This window comes from Exophiala oligosperma (assembly GCF_000835515.1).
Source record: "Exophiala oligosperma strain CBS 72588 unplaced genomic scaffold supercont1.17, whole genome shotgun sequence".
Taxonomy (NCBI): Eukaryota; Fungi; Ascomycota; class Eurotiomycetes; order Chaetothyriales; family Herpotrichiellaceae; genus Exophiala; species Exophiala oligosperma.
In genome coordinates this window covers 251029-266597 of record NW_015622834.1, presented here as the reverse complement: position 1 = coordinate 266597, position 15569 = coordinate 251029, and the positions used below count along the sequence as shown (strand labels likewise).

The window sequence follows — 15569 nt, the reverse complement described above, 5'->3', positions numbered from 1 at the left end:
GGTGCTGACGCACAAACGCGATTTCAACGCAACTTGCAGTAGAAGAAGATGGACTCGAAGCATGCTCAGTGTACCGAACACGGCCTACTCGGACTCGGTTAGAGGATTGCAAACGACAATCCGACCTTCTTCTATCAGTCGCATAGCAGAAAACTCGGCAAGCACAAAGATCGTCGAACCAGTTCGTCCACATGAATAAGGCAGAATACCAGCTTAGTGTCTGCGCAAGCAGTATCCGATGGCGCCTGCGGAAAGAGGTGTGAAGCGATTTCAACGGCCCAATATTGCGCGTCCGAATTTCCTCCTGCAGCGACAAGTCCTCCTGCGTAACGGTAAGTCTATGCTCACATCGCTCTAGCAGGAATGAAAGATCGCCGCGTCCAGTGCCGAACTCGATACCGTGCCGCTTGATGTTACGACACAACGCCGTGCCCGAGTCGAAGAGTTTACCGTTGGCTGGATTTGTGCCCTACATATTGAGTTTATCGCGGCAAGAGACACTTTAGACAAAGAATTCGGTGGCTGCTCAAGCCAGTTCGTGACGAGTGCGCTTCACTGTATCCTGATAAAGGAAAACGATTTCCATCAGGTCAAGGTAGCTATCTCAATGTCGCTGAAAGGCACACCGATGATGGCTTTTGCTGGCTAAACTTACTCTAAACTTGATATGTCCTCGGCAAGTCGTGGTGGGTGTTTGTAGCCACTTCAGGTGATATAAATATGCTGCTTGGAAGCCACGTTCTCATCAACAGTTCGAGAAAGGTGTAATGGTGATTAGACCCTTAAGACTATAATGTCCGCGATGACAATTCCGACAATGTAGTTAATTTCTTTTGGTCCTCGAGCTCAAGAGTTCTTCGTTTCGTTGGATCGTTTCGACATATAGGGTTTCTTCTTGTAGGCTCCATAAAAGGGCCGAAAGGAGCTAGTATCTATAGGGCATTGCTAGTAGTTGGAGTGAAACGCTCCTCCGTAGGATTTATAGTTAGTTAGAGATGGCTTAGTGGACATTTAGCGAGTAAATTTACGCCTAATGAAGAGAATAATAATTACTTAATTTACTTTTAGATACAATATAAAACTTGTCTATTATATAAGAGTCTATAGGATAATTATTTCTATAAGTACTTAAGAAGATCGAGGAGGGGGTCGCTTATTATATAACTTATCTAGATTAGTTGGCCTCGTTGAAGCACTGATAGAGACGTACGGCTGCTCCTCAATGTGGTTAACGAAGTATCAGCAGGTGCGCGTCGGGCTATCTGATTGACGTGATCAATGCCATCGTCTCTATTGGTTTTGGCACGATCTCGGTTGTTGCGTAGACCACCGGCTCCTTTCACGAATGTTTCCCTGTCGTGCGTCGTTTGATATACCCCTATTTGAGTCATATGATACTTGGGTAGAGCTGCAGCGTTGCGGTGCCTTGGTGATAAGTGCACGCTTGAAGGTGAGGCTGTAGGTGCCGCCCCTGCACTCGCCATATCTCGCGCTCACTTCGCGACGCCGCCACGACACACCCCATGGCGGTCCAGGACTCGTGCTGTTGCCGCTCATCTTGACGGTCCCGCGCCCACGCATGCACCAAGGGATGCATGGATCCACGTATATATCCATTGTCCACGGTGGTCGACACCAGCGCGAAAGCTCTTAGGGAATTGACAGCCTCCACGAGCCGAAACGAATCCCACGCCGGCCGGAACTTGAGCAGTCGCTTCCGTTGACGCTCATACACTTTAGGGTACTCCTCTAAAGTGTAGTGACCTCGCCCTATGTACACTCCGGCCTGGATTAGGGCGAGAGGATGTGATGGAGTAAGGTCGCCACCCTCGCGCATCGTCTGCCAGTAGAGGACGTTGGTCGCTAGCAATATCGGCTGCTTTCAATAAGAGTTGTGTCGCCTCATTTGGTGGGAGCCCTTCCAAAGCAATGAAATCGGCGGTGGTATACTGCTTACGTTCCGCATTGCGCGATGTCAGAACCAGCGCGCCAGACGGGCCGGGTGGGAAGTAGGCCTGGTAATCGACGTTGAGGTCATCCGCATTATCCAGCACCAACATCCACGGTCGCGAAATGTTGGCAAGCCCGTGACACCCATCCTCCCACGTCGATGCAGAGATCTGAAGTCGGTGGGCGATGTCGAGAAATCCGTTCTCCACCAAAGACGGCGTGCTAACGTCGACACAGAACACCCCAGAGACTAGTAGGAGTCAGTGAAATCAGTCAATGAAGTCACTCAGCGTGCCAGGGGGTGTGACTTACAACGATCGGACGCGCTGGCGACCTCTGGCGTGATCGTGACACGTGACGTCGCAGGCTGTAAGATCACATGATTTCCGTCCTTGAAAAGGGCGGACTACGGAGAACGAGTAAGCGTCTGCTAGGCGTAAGATAGACACTGGCGCCTACGTTTCACACGATAATGGATTCTATATAATGACACAGAGAACTATGGCAGGGAAAGGATATTGTTTTTACTAGGTATCCACTAGAAGAAGCCATAGTGAAGAAGGCGCTGCGGAGCTATGATACTCCGCCTTCTTGATTCAATAAACTTTTGCAGCCTTGGTAGTCTACCGGGGAAGTGACTAACTGTCTGATGATCTTCTATATATGGTGCGAGTCATGATATGCTGACGAATCAATAGCAAATAGGAATGTCAAGCCGTGGGCAGATGAGTTCCAATCGGTGAGGTTGCTTACTAGTACGAGACTCATCGGCGACCATAGAGCGCTTATCCAAGATTCGAGGTTTTCCAATCAGTTGATACTACATGATCTTTGATTGCTCCATAAGCTCTTAATCACTATATAGCTGCGTGCTCGATATATAATCGCAAACAAACCACAATAAACTTCTAGGTCTGAACTACGAATGCTTCACAATAACTTAGAATTGCGTAACTAGACCCTTCTAAAATAATGTAGTATCTTTTGGATGTAGAAGACTACCTTGGAAGATGCTTATCCTTCCCATGCAGCCACGGAGTTGAGGGCGTATCAATAGCGCTGCGGATCGATCGCCGTGTACGGCGGCACCATGGTCCAGTCGTGCACGCAGGGTGTGCGTACTCCATGAATCATTCCCCGCAGCCACAAAGGCGTCTCGTCAGCTATTCCCTCACGCCGGGTATAGGATAGATTCCAAGACGTGTATAGCGCACGATGCTGATACTCCTGGAGTTGATATGATCGTCGCGGATCAATGTTCCAGCATTTCTCATACTTCTGCAGATACCGCTCGAATGTGGATGTGCTCCGAGACAGACAGGCCCTCGCGGTGGCCTCCAACTCATTCTGCCAGACGTTTTGCAGCAGGATCTAGTAAGATGCAAATCCGGTGGATGGGCAAAACGTTCCGTCATTGTAGCTGTGCAATTGTGGCAATTTGAGTAGGATTGTAGTGCTGGCTTACAAATGAGGACAGAGGCGTGACGTGGATCGTGTCGCCAATCAATCTTTACAAACAATACTCCCATGAGAAAAGCTGTCAACACTATGCGAGGTATCTTGTGATGGATGTCCAAAGGCCTCAAGCGCGTTCCAGTTCAAAAAAGTTATCTCCCACGAGCCTGGTCGCGAAAGGAGCGATTCATGACCTTGCAACACCGAAAGCCAACTTTGAATGCCATTCAAGACATCGCTGGTAGACGACCAGTTGACCAGGACTATGTGAGGGATAAGAGCATGGCCCCGCCAGCCAGCCTTATTCGTCATTCGCCCAGTCACCCCATCCAGGAACACCTCTTTTCTGGAGGTGATTTCCAACGGAGACTTCCAGCACGCTGCAGCCACATCTACAGTGGGATCATGGAATAAATCCCATAGTGATGTGTCGCAGAGTAGAGGTACTGGAATCTCGGGTACGACTGCCCTTGATGGATCATCACGAGGACCGGAATTGCTCTGATCATGTGGAGTTGGCGTTCCACAATCTCGCATGTATTGGCCCCTGGCAAGGTGCAGGGCCGCGGGAGCCGCGGATGGAGACGAGATCGTATTTCTGTCCTTGTTAGGCTCCTCGGCAACCGTTGTCTTTCTCATCTTCTGGAGTACAGAGGATGTAAGGCCCGACCCCACCGACCGTTTCCGCTTCTGGGTCAGAGCACGCAGTGTACTCCCATGTGCGATGAGATTGTTGCGCGAAACCAACTCTGTGTTTGTCTCAGAATCGAGGCCATAGAGAACTCCACGAGAAATGTCGGAAGGTGCAAGGCAACTGGTTGGTTGAGTAGGTTCAAGGATAGCCAACTCTGCAGGCAATCTGCCTTTATTGTTTTGATGATCGCGCTCTTTCAGATAGACAACGCTTTGCTTGGCTAGGCGTTGATACTCATCGAAGTCCAAGGAATCGGCGTAGGTGCGATCGTGATGGATCTTTTGGATCCGAGGGAACCGCAAGGTGAAAAATCGCTCGTTGGGCGGGCGGTCGAATCCAGCTCCCACAACTTCAACAACCGCTGGTTTGGTGAACAATTCTGTCGGTACCTGGAAGACTTCGAACTTATCTCAATGTGGACACCTGAGACAGACTGCGCGAAAGGCACTTGACATAGTTTGCCCTACTCATTGAGATATCGCAGGTCGGCCACTGCGAGACATGGCCGGCTAACCGCACCCACTACTCAGTACCTTGGTTTGATCTCTGACGAGAAGTCGACGTCTTTTTGGTTGAGCATGCCAAATAGAAAGTCGTCCAAGACAGGTCGATGTCTCCCATCATCAACGCTGTAGTGGCATCGCACCGGCCTCCCACAATAACCAAGTCGGCCGAGTCGCCCCATCCAGGGATTTAGTCCTTCTTCAACTTGATCTGGTGGACATCACCGTGCAACGACATATACGGAGCGTTCCAATCCTTTATGACCAGCCCTTCCCAGCCTTTGGCGATCGCCGATGTCATTCCATCGTGAAGTCGACTTATGCTCTTGGGTGTCTCAAATCGATCTGGATCCCTTCACGAATTCGGACTTGGCCCGTTTTACGGAAACCAAGGTCTCTAAGCGGCGTCTTCGTAAGTGAAGTGGCTCGTGAAGACACAAAACATTGTCCAGAAGCAGCACGTCATAGAATATGATCATGAGATGCTCGTCTTCGGATGAGGGAGAGTCTCGCGCACCTCCCAGCTGCCGTCCTTCCCGAGAAACATATCGGCGTATCTTGTAGAATGGCATGATTTGACCCATTTGATCATTCCATACCAATAATTCACCCACCAAGACGCACTGGTCTCTGAATCGGCAAGAGGATGTACCAAGACCCAAGCATCTCTTGATGGCATCGTGCACGCCGACACGATCCATGGTTGAGTCTCGACCGCTCTTGGAGAAGATTGTGATGTGATGTTGAGAATTTGTGCGACTGACGTGGATCTGACAGTATTCGCCGTCATACTTCCTCTCCACATTGATTTCTTTGTGACCGGCCAACTGGCAGCAGTGCTGGATGCTACGCGCCTTTTCAAAACCTTGGAGTCCGATCATCATCCCGAGACGGGGCTCAATTTCCGCGCGTGCCGATTCTTTCAGCGATCTCTCTAGGCTGGGTGGCGGAGATACAGGGAGCTGGCTGATCGTGTCGCCCTCTAGTAGTTGGACTGCACCGGATAATGATGTGCGAACTTTGAGGAGGTCAGGCATGAGAAAGTGGAATGCCCGCAAAGTCCTTGTGACCGGTATCTCCACCGGACATAAGCTTTTCAGGAGCAGGCGAATCATCCATTTCACTCCCACGCTGGGCAATCGTCGAAGAACACGCACCAGTTCGTCGAAGACCTCCGTGTAGCCAAAGGTGATGGATTCCCGAAGCTTCGGTGATGAGAAAACACAAGTCGATGCCAATCTATCCAGCGTATGGTCCACCTCGTCAACAGTGAGTGGTTGGGGAGGGTTCGAAAAGTCGTCCGTTGCCGAAAGAACCTGCTGGACCGCAGAAGCGAAACCCATCCTATCACGCCCTTGCAGACGCCGCAATTCGGAGACACGAGTGTGACCCAAGCAAGCCGCTTTGGTGACCATGTGTTCGAGCTGTTGTGTCCGCAACGCGTATACTCGGTCAGCCCGTTTCTCTGGAAACAAGCAAGACAAAAGAGCCAGAGCAGGGGCTCCTCGACGTCGTATGTGACTTTGATGTTGTCCGAACCATTGTTGAACGCTTAATTCACGGCTTTCGAGATCTCTCAGGGACGACAGCTGCTCGAAAAGCTGACAGATGTCGAGAAATTGCAGTGACATGGTGGCCAACGAAGAACTGCCAAAGCGATGTGTTTATCAACAGGCACAGGGTACTTCACTATGTACAAGTACGTATTGGTTGTGCAGGGAGTGGCATGCTTGGCTATTGAATGCGGTCTGCCTGAAGACCTGTCCTGGTGGGCTCGTCATGGTCAGCCTACTCATCATACGACTCCCAAGTTGGCCAATAAAGCGCTAACGGAATCCCTGCACGGCAGACAAGCTGAGCCATGTTCGACCGGTGTGAGAACGGATGGGGACTGGCCTTGTTCAGGACTGGTTATAGGGCAGACTTAGAATACGCCAAACCACATCTACGCAACCTGAGGCCTTGCGTGGCAGTGACCCTACATCATCACGGTCCTAGCTGCGGCGTTTACTTTTCCTGAATCCCGCCGTGCACCAATGAACCACCAATGAGGGAAATGGCGGGCTACTTGACCTGCTTTCCAAATGAAAGTAATTGACTCGATAGGTTTCTTACAGAGGACACGCAGGATAACAGGCTCAGTGCATGATTCCTGACGAAGGATGGCCCAGTATGTTACAGAAACCAGGTTTGGTTCTTCCATTATGTCTGCGCATTATCTCAGGGGGTGAAAGCAGCTCGAAAAACTCACACTATGGAGACATGGAAAAGGCATAATGCCGACTGCGGTCAGAGCTGAGGTAGTAAGGGATGTAGTAAGGGGGTTCGATGTAGTAAGGGGGTTCGATGTAGTAAGGGGGTTCGATGTAGTAAGGGGGTTCGATGTAGTAAGGGTGTTGAACTCCCACAGCGTCCTCTGTGGTTTTACCAGATCTGGATGGGGTGCCCAATACTTCGAGGTTGCCTTTGAATCTATCCAGGGTATCAAAGGCAGTCGCCTTGGTTGCCGTCACAGACTTGGCTCCTGTTGTGTCTGTCATGTGGTGCCCGCGGACGCGCAACCCTTGTGATGATAGGCATCCCGGTTCTGCCTTTCTGCATCCTTGCCACACACCACGCGCAGAGGCGCTAGGCAAGGGGGTCCAAGGGGAGCCATATCCAGGCTATGCTTCCAGCTGATTGCTGCCTTCATCACGGGCCCCATCCCTCGTCAGCCGCCGCGAAGATGTCTGTATAACCTTGTCGTTCGTGACATCGACCGACATGTAGAAGGCGTCGGGCACGCGCGTCTCTGGGCTGCGGTGCCTGCAAGATCAATTGAACTTTACTTCTCCGGTGGAGACACCAACCACATAAACTCTCCGGTGATTTCATCTTCTGATGCCTGTTCTTCTCATAGGCTGTAATTCGCTGACAGACACGGTCCGACTCCTCGACACAGATACAATTGAACATATGCCTTTAGAGAGACAGCTCAAGGGGGCGGTGTCATCTATTATCCACCCCTCGAACAGCAGGATGATTGCTCTTGCCCTATCCCAACGAACCCGTAGCCTTATGGCTAAGCGGAAGTAGCCACTGACACGCGTGGTTCAACTTCCGGTGGCGGATCGGCCAATGGAAGTTGTGTTGTGGTCGTTGCACATAATCTGGAAGAGACCGCCTTGCGTTTCGAGGGTTTTGAGATCCCAGCCGAGACATTTGCACTAAGGATGGACCGTGTTTGTGTATGTCTTCTCTGGCGCGGCTGCGGCTGTACTTTCTGGCTCCGAGGCTCTTTCTTGTTCTCCGGGAGATTTAAGAGATATGATGCTACACAAATGAATGGCGCTCTGCCACTGCAAGATTTTGATTGCATGCGCACTTATTCGAGGAGTTTCAAGATCATTGCGTGGTCCGAAAGTGTTCAAATCATCAGAGTGTGGGGATCAGTAAGGGTTTAGCGAACTTCGGATACAATGCATTCGACATCGGAATCTCGACACGAGGACATTACATTTCCATCAGACGACTCGAGGATGAATTGAGTTCCACTCAGGCAGAAAGAGACAATCGTCGGCGAGAGACGACGCAGCTGTTCACCACGAATAAACAGCTGGAGGGGAAATGAATGAGGGGGACAGGGAAGTAAAGCAGGCGCTCTCGGCATTCTTTCCACAAGAGTTGGCGTCGACCAAGGACCAACAACCACAGCATGGACAGCTTCGTACGGCGTGTGCAGGACATAGCTATCGGCGACAAATATCATTTCGTGCGAAAATTGGGATCTGGTTCTTTTGGCAATGTGTATCTAGGTATGGCCGCATCGATGTCACCCACGGCTTGACACGAGATCTGACGATTCAACTGGCCGTGATGCCGAGACAGGCGACGAAGTCGCCATGAAGAGGCTCAGATATACTCTTGGAAGCGTTCCTACCACGAACAGATCATTCATCGGTTATATGATAACCGTCCCCAGCCAGAAATGGTTACGGACAGCGATATCTTAACCCAAACATGTTGTACGAAGCTGCCACATGAACCAGTGTTCCCTCTGAACATTCTCAACTCTACCACGATACTTTCCGCTGTACGATTCCGTCTAAGAGGTGTGGGATGCGGCTAAGAGCAAGCCATTTGAGAATGATGGTCTCGAACCGCCGATGTGACACCAAAATCATCAAGTAGGCTTACTGTCTCGGTAAACATCGGGCATACGTTGCTCTGCGCGACTCTCGGCACGACAACACGCTTACACAGAGGCCCAACGGATGAGCGATCCCTCAGTGGGAGCCGATACACCATGAAAGAAGAGCTTGAACGCATTGGCTTCTTGAGCAGCAACTCCGCATCGTTCGAAGTGGAGCGCTTGCCGTGAAGACCAGGCTGATCTTTTGCTCTTCCGCCTGATTTCCTGGACTACGAGCATCAAACAAGCTATAGAAATGGGCAGGTGATTTAGGATGTGCGGGTGATTGTTGGCGCTGTGCACCGGGCAGACGATCAGACTCTGAGGACTAGAATGTTTTGAATGGTGCCGGTTAGAGCAAAGGCTATAAAGTAAAGGACCGGAAAGCCGTAAAGACCGCGAAGGCCGAGAAGCCATCCTTAAGACAGCCAGTGTAAAGTCACAGTTTGAGGGTCTTAGCACACAATGATGTCAATGCTTGTCTCGATGGCACAGCTGAGCCCCTGCCGAAAGAGCGCGAGCTTCAAGCGCTTTATGCTTGATGCGTTAATTGACCATTGCAATTTAGGCTCCGGCAAAACGGAATCATTCAATGACTTGCTTTGCAACCAGTCCAAGGCCTGTCCTACTTCGACGCACTCTACTTTTGCTACCTCAGTTTGTTGGCGATCGCGTACGGCGCGCTGGCTCTCCCATGTTCTTCTGCTAACTGCCCTGCTCTCAGCCCTCAGACTTCAGGCCTTGTTGGCATGCTGGTGCCGAGGCGAACAATCAGCCAGAAACTATTTTTGATCTTCATGGACCATTGCTCCCAATATCCTTTATGACCGAAAAGCTTCACGGTTGCTTCCTCAAACCATTGCAGTAATCCTGTACAGCAGGAGAGAACATTATATCAAAGATGGATCGAATAGCTATGTGTCGGGTTTCTTCCGCTTGGGAAGCAAGTTCCCAGCAAAATTAATTTTATATGATCTGTCACAAATGCACAGATGCACATGGTGTCAAACTTTGTGATCTGCCCACTATGCAAGGAGCTTTGATGGCTGTAGTGCCATCCAATCATCAAAGAATGGTGACTCTTCATGCATGACCTATTAGCTAGCCCAACATGGTTGATACAACGTCTCATGCTCGCTCTCAAGCATGAAAGCACCCTCAGGTTCTTTATTTGACTCCGTCGCCTCCCATACTTAAAGAAGAAATATTGTTCTACTGTTTGTGTTCCACAATGTATCACCATCTCGGTAACGATGTGGTTTGTTACATCTATAACGACGTGTCATTTATGCAGCCACCCGGGACTCTGTGCCACATATGCAAGGAGGTTTGAATCAATTGAAATCGACCTGTTCCTTTTTGGATGAGGTATGTGGTTCATAAGTACTGCCCATTTTCCAGGTGCCAAATGTCTTCCTCACTCACTCGAGATTTTCCTGGGCCTTTATGATGCAGTCTGATCTTGACCTCCAGTCTTCATACTTCGGGTTTGTCGACACCCACGACGATGCCGTGATGCTGATCCAGGCGTGCGTCCGAGGCAGTCTGCAAGTGATCAAAAGACGACCTACCGCGTCAGAACAACCTTCTGTCGCGCAAAGCGGACACGTCTTCATCTATGAGGAAAAAGCATCCGGCATTCAGCGTTGGACTGATGGGCGGCATTGGAGCCCGAGTCGCGTCTTGGGTGAATTTGGAGAGCGATCAGCTACACAAAATCAACCACACACCACGGAGACTGACAAACCACCTCTGCTGGTGAGGGATGGCATGGACGATGGGCACCCACGGCTTTATGGCCCACTGGTGAACCTTAGGCACATCGAACCCGGAAGCCTGATCAAGAAAAGCATCACTGTCAAAAGCAATGACGACTCTGGCGCAATTTGGCACTTGGTGTCTTACTACCGGCCTGTTGATGTTCTCCAAGGCCGGTTGCAAACTCCAACGATGAACCAGGACCTCATTTTGGAACCGTGCCACCCACCAAGCAATCCAATACCGTACGGAAACTTGTACAACGGCCACCGAGCTGGGGAAAGCGGATTATCGCCGACGACGCACCTCTGGGCTAGTTCCCATCATGCTCAACCAGACTGGCCCATGCTGAAAGAGTCTGACCTTTACCACATCGATTCGGACCAGGATCCGTTTTCAGAACTTGTGATTTTCGATAACGCTGACATGCCGTGGTCAATCGATAGCCCGTTGGATCCAAGTCTGCTCCGGTATGGCATATGCAGTGCTGACGGCAGCTTTATCTGGTAGCGCCTCAATCTAGACCGCTGTGGCTAAGATACGAGATGCGGAAGGCAGAAGAGAGGCATCAACGGCGTTGGAATTGAGATGGATGGCTTCCGGAGGAGGGTATGGCTTGATGCTGACGGTCCCAGCAAAGGTTCAGATGATGGTCAAGCCAATCAATAATCAGAGCGATTTCTTCATTTGAGAAACCGAGGCACCCTTGTGGAATGCATGCTGACGGGGCTTCGGGATTTCATATGCCGTTTCGGTCAAAGGTTGCAGAAGTGACCTAGGGGGGCCTAGGAACAGGTCCCGCAAAGGCCTGACAGTGCAATTCTTGCGTCCCGCCATATTTAGACACATTTACTGTAGTGTAAAAATAGCTTCTGAAGATTGTGATTGAGGATGCTCGGAATTGGCCTTGTCAATCTTTTCGGTCATTGATGATAAGACGTTGAAGTCGACCGCCATGAAAGTCAACCATGTCTCGCTAGCGGCAAGATCAGCAGGAGCGGGTGCGTGATGCAGTTCGGTAATCTACGGAATGATAGTTCCTTCGGCACAAAAGGAAGTTGGTCCCAAACTGAAAACAAGCAAGCTTGACATGGAGTACAGCTGGCATATTCAAGAGTGACTATGTTGCTACGTATTTCTATGTAATATACTATGAGCCGTTCTAAGCGATGATCCCCGATCGACTAGCAGTTTTACCTTTGATGAGTAGGCAAGTATGACGCGACGCTTCTGCTTACAGAGGATGAGACAGCGAGGCTTTTAGCTTGAGTGTTGCAATATATGAGGTCTAGGTTATAGATTACCTGGTTCGCTTGCTATTTTCTATTAAGTGAAAGTCATCAATCCACGACTGATCACAGTGCGGTCGCGTCATAATATCATGGTCATCAAGTTTCATTAGAGGCAACCCTTGTGCGCGACTCGAACGCCCCAGTAGGTCAAACAAGCTTCCACCGAGAAACTATCCCCGTGAGCCGATATTCCCAGATAGCGAGACGGAATCAGTTATACTCACATTCGGTCATTGGCTAGCAGCTTGTTCTCCTCAATGAACCAGTCTCGGGTCACCAGCCCGAGAGCCGACCAACCGAATTTGTCAGCGAATTTGAGCCATTGTTGGCCGGCTTCGATTTGCCAGTTTCCGTTTGTAATGGTTCCACCGAACGGCATCAGGTTCGTCGGAGTCGATAAGGCCACTCCTGGTCTTGTTCCTCCCCCGAAATCGAGCAGGAAAGGCCACGTCCCAGATATGCTGGATCAGAGACACATAAGCCTCGGCCTTGTATGCCTTGTTATTCCGGCTGAATCCGACAGCAGCGGGAGCAATACGAGACCGACCTCAGATAGCACGTGGGTTAGTGTCCTTTGAGCGGCATTGAAGCGGCAAGACCGCTTCGCCACGTTGTTGTGGCTGGTGGTTGAGTGGGTCGCTGTCATTTCTTAGCATTTACGTGACACCGTACTCGGTCCGGTCCTCGGCTGTTTGTGGATCTGCGAGGAAGTACCGGACAGGGGTTGAATCCGCACAAGAGGGCAGCACAGATCGTGGACAACTATAGTTATTGACGTAACAACTGGTCCTCCGATGCATGTGCATTGGCATTTCATTTCTACCATACGGAATAGGCAGCAGAGCCGTTATTGTCGTCTCCGGAGAGACGGAGTGGTTTCCCTGATTCGATGGTGAGCAGATGAAATCAAGCCGTGGAAAGGCTAGTTCTTTGTATTTATGCACCTGTGTGCAGGTCGTACCCATCACGGAGTCTTCTCATCTCCTCGGTACCAGATACCTGCTTTAAATTGTCCCTCGCAGAAGCGACTTCCTGGTGCGCCATCCTCATTAACGCTGCCTTTCTCTTTGACCTGCTTTGTTTTGCTGCTCGCAACGCCTCCTCGGCTGACTCCACTCTAGATTTCGCTTTCGCCACTTCTTTCTGTGAGGCTCTAATTTCGCTGAATCGACTATGCAGAACCTGAGTATCAGTAATAACATCGATCAGTCGTGCTTTGGCATCTTCGAATTCCTTCTCCCTGACAAGTAGATTCGCATGTGCCGGCGCAACCCGTTTCTCGCAAGCTTTGAGCCTTCGATAGTAGACTGCCCGAAACTCATTCCAGTCTTCCAGTCGGTTCTGTTGGTGTCGGTCCTCGAGCACTCGAAGGTCGTATCTCCATCTCGCATTTGTTTGACTCTCACGAACGGCGTCTTGGTAGTCTTGAAATCGGTTCTTTGGGATGTAATAAGTCCGCATTTTGTCCTGCATTTCCCGGAATCGCCTCCACTCTCCATGAGTTGAGTAAAGAATACTGTGTAATACCTGCCCGCCCCATGCCGGGCTGGGGTTGGGCATGGGCATGCGCGTGCGCACGATCGTACGACATGGCAGGCAATCTGACAAGGAGACTGATACACCGTTCTAATATGGCGAATGACATTAGTAGAGTATCGTGCAAGTTTCAAGAACACTTGCCGAATACAATTCATGCAAAGATTCTGACTTGTGAGAACGTTGACTCACAGCTGAAGAGGAAGCGAAGGCGTAGCTGCACCATATGACAATTCAGCCGTACGCCTGACCGGTTAAGCGCCTGCGCCTGGCTGGTGTTAAAGGTGCTACTTCCATGTGAGCCCACACAAGTGGCAGAATCTCTTAGACTGTGTCGGGAGCCACGCCTTGCGTTGTCCAACCTGTCCGACGGCCTCCATTGTTGAAGGGTCACTCATTGGTGCAATGTTCAGATGTGGTTAGGGCTGTGTTTGAGCCGTGTTAAAGATCTTTGAAGATGATGTTGGCCATGCTTAAGATGTAACAGAAGTTTGTGTCAAAAGACATAGTGATGCAGGATTGTGATGTTATGGCGATGTGGTGGCGATGGAAGAGGGCAGGCAGAGCAACCGATATACGTTGAGCAATCCCTTCGGCACGAAACGAAACTGTCCCTAAACTTAGATCAAGCAAGCTTAACATGGAGTACTGTACAGCTGGAACAGTTGGAGCGACTACGTTTGCTCTGCATTTCTATGATTATACCATGAGCCGGTCGAAGCACTGATCTCCGCTCAATTGACAGTATTGCCTCTAATGAGTCAACAGCCATGACGGGCAGTTCCTGTTCACAGAAAGAGGCAGCGAGGCTTTTAGCTTGAGTGTTGCAATACACAAGATCTATTTCTCAGATTATCTGCTTCACGCTATTTTTCATTCAAGTGAAAGTCATCGAACCAGGACTGATCGCAGTCCGGCCGTGTCAAAATATCATGGTCATCAAGTTTCAACAGAGGTAATCCTTGTGCGCGATTCGAATCCGCCAGCAGGTCGAACAGGCTTCCACCGAGAGTCTTGTTCAGCTGCCGCAAAAATCGTCCTTTCACAGACTCTAATTCATCCAACAGTGTGCCGAGCTCCGATGCTGCCAAGATCTCTTCGAATCTATTCCCGTCAGCCGGTTTGTCCAACTAATGACAGACAGAATCAGTCACACTCACATTCGGTCATTGGCTACCACCCTGTTCTCGTCAATAAACCAGTCTCGGGTCACCAGCCCTAGAGCTGACCACCCGAATTTGTCGGCGAATCTGAGCCATCGTTGGCCGGCTTCGATCTGTTTGCCCAGTTTTCTTTTGTAATGGTTCCACCGAACGGCATCAGGTTCGCCGGAGTCGATAAGGCCACTCCTGGTCTTGTTCCTCCCCCGAAATCGAGCAGGAAAGGCCACGTCCCAGATATGCTGGATCAGAGACACATAAGCCTCGGCCTTGTATGCCTTGTTTGTTGATGTCCGCAGGGACAGGCGTGAACCATCTTCGTCGTGCCCTAGAAGGCCTCTGTTCGCGACCGTATCGGAATACAGTCTGGCCAGTCGAGCCAACGCGAACCTTCGTAGATAGCTGTTCAAGTTATCCGCTGTGTCGACACTGTTGACGGCACTGACAAGGGCTTTAGGGTCTTGGCTGAACACCCCAGCCATGGTGGCTCTTCCATCTCGCTGCATGAAGGTCATGACCTCTTTCAATGCTCCAAAAGCATGGCCATTAGCACCGCCAGCACCATCTTGACTAATGTATTAACACGACCGGGAGACACGCCTTGCTGAGGCCTGCCATTGAAGGGTGCGGAAGGCAGAGAAGCAAGTCTCCGCCAAACTCGAGTAGCTTTGATAGAACGGTTGGCATGTTTCTCTTGCGGAGCATAAGACTCCCTCTTCATATCCCAATCATCCCAAAACGAGGAGTCTATGGAGTGATTCATCGCTGATGGTCGAGAGGACCTGGACTGTGCCTCCAGTTCGTCCGCGTCATGCAATCTCATTCTTTTGCTACTTGGTGTCCGTGTCGGAGTGTCAAGCTGAGGTCTTTTCCTTGACAGCCTTGTCGTGGGTAAAATGGGCGCTCTTTTCGAATGTCTTGCGCGCAATGTTCTGTTTGTACTGTCGTCCTCCTCCTCGATTTCACTCTCCTCCTGCTCGACTTCCTCCTGCTCGACTTCCTCCTGCTCGACTTCCTCCTGCTCGACTTCCTCCTGCTCGACTTCCTCCT

At 50.5% G+C, this 15569-nt stretch overlaps 3 protein-coding genes across 3 annotated transcripts; all 3 read right to left on the bottom strand.

Annotated features, from left to right (window-relative positions):
- Nucleotides 1–1387: 1387 nt before the first annotated feature.
- PV06_10992 (uncharacterized protein) lies at nt 1388–6233 on the bottom strand (the record flags this gene model as incomplete). Its single annotated transcript, XM_016412595.1, has 5 exons — nt 1388–1863; nt 1958–2200; nt 2263–2356; nt 3469–4460; nt 5255–6233. The coding sequence occupies 5 exons, from the start codon at nt 6231–6233 to the stop codon at nt 1388–1390; spliced, it is 2784 nt and encodes a 927-aa protein (XP_016257094.1).
- Nucleotides 6234–11929: 5696 nt separating this feature from the next.
- Nucleotides 11930–13284, bottom strand: PV06_10991 (uncharacterized protein; the record flags this gene model as incomplete). The annotated part of the gene is made up of 3 exons (XM_016412594.1): nt 11930–11993; nt 12048–12284; nt 12785–13284. The coding sequence occupies 3 exons, from the start codon at nt 13282–13284 to the stop codon at nt 11930–11932; spliced, it is 801 nt and encodes a 266-aa protein (XP_016257093.1).
- Nucleotides 13285–14175: 891 nt separating this feature from the next.
- PV06_10990 (uncharacterized protein) lies at nt 14176–15511 on the bottom strand. The gene is made up of 2 exons (XM_016412593.1): nt 14520–15511; nt 14176–14463 (listed from the first exon to the last, which is right to left on the bottom strand). Exons 1-2 carry the CDS (start codon nt 15032–15034, stop codon nt 14226–14228), a joined length of 753 nt encoding a protein of 250 aa, XP_016257092.1. The 5' UTR covers nt 15035–15511; the 3' UTR covers nt 14176–14225.
- Nucleotides 15512–15569: the final 58 nt, after the last annotated feature.

Bases quoted from the DNA above. Each gene is read 5' to 3' on its own strand.
- PV06_10990 (XM_016412593.1), bottom strand. From the start codon at position 15,034: ATGACCTTCATGCAGCGAGATGGAAGAGCCACCATGGCTGGGGTGTTC. The intron at 14,464-14,519 runs GTGAGTGTGACT...TGACGGGAATAG, and splicing joins GTGGTAGCCAATGACCGAAT to ATTCGAAGAGATCTTGGCAG.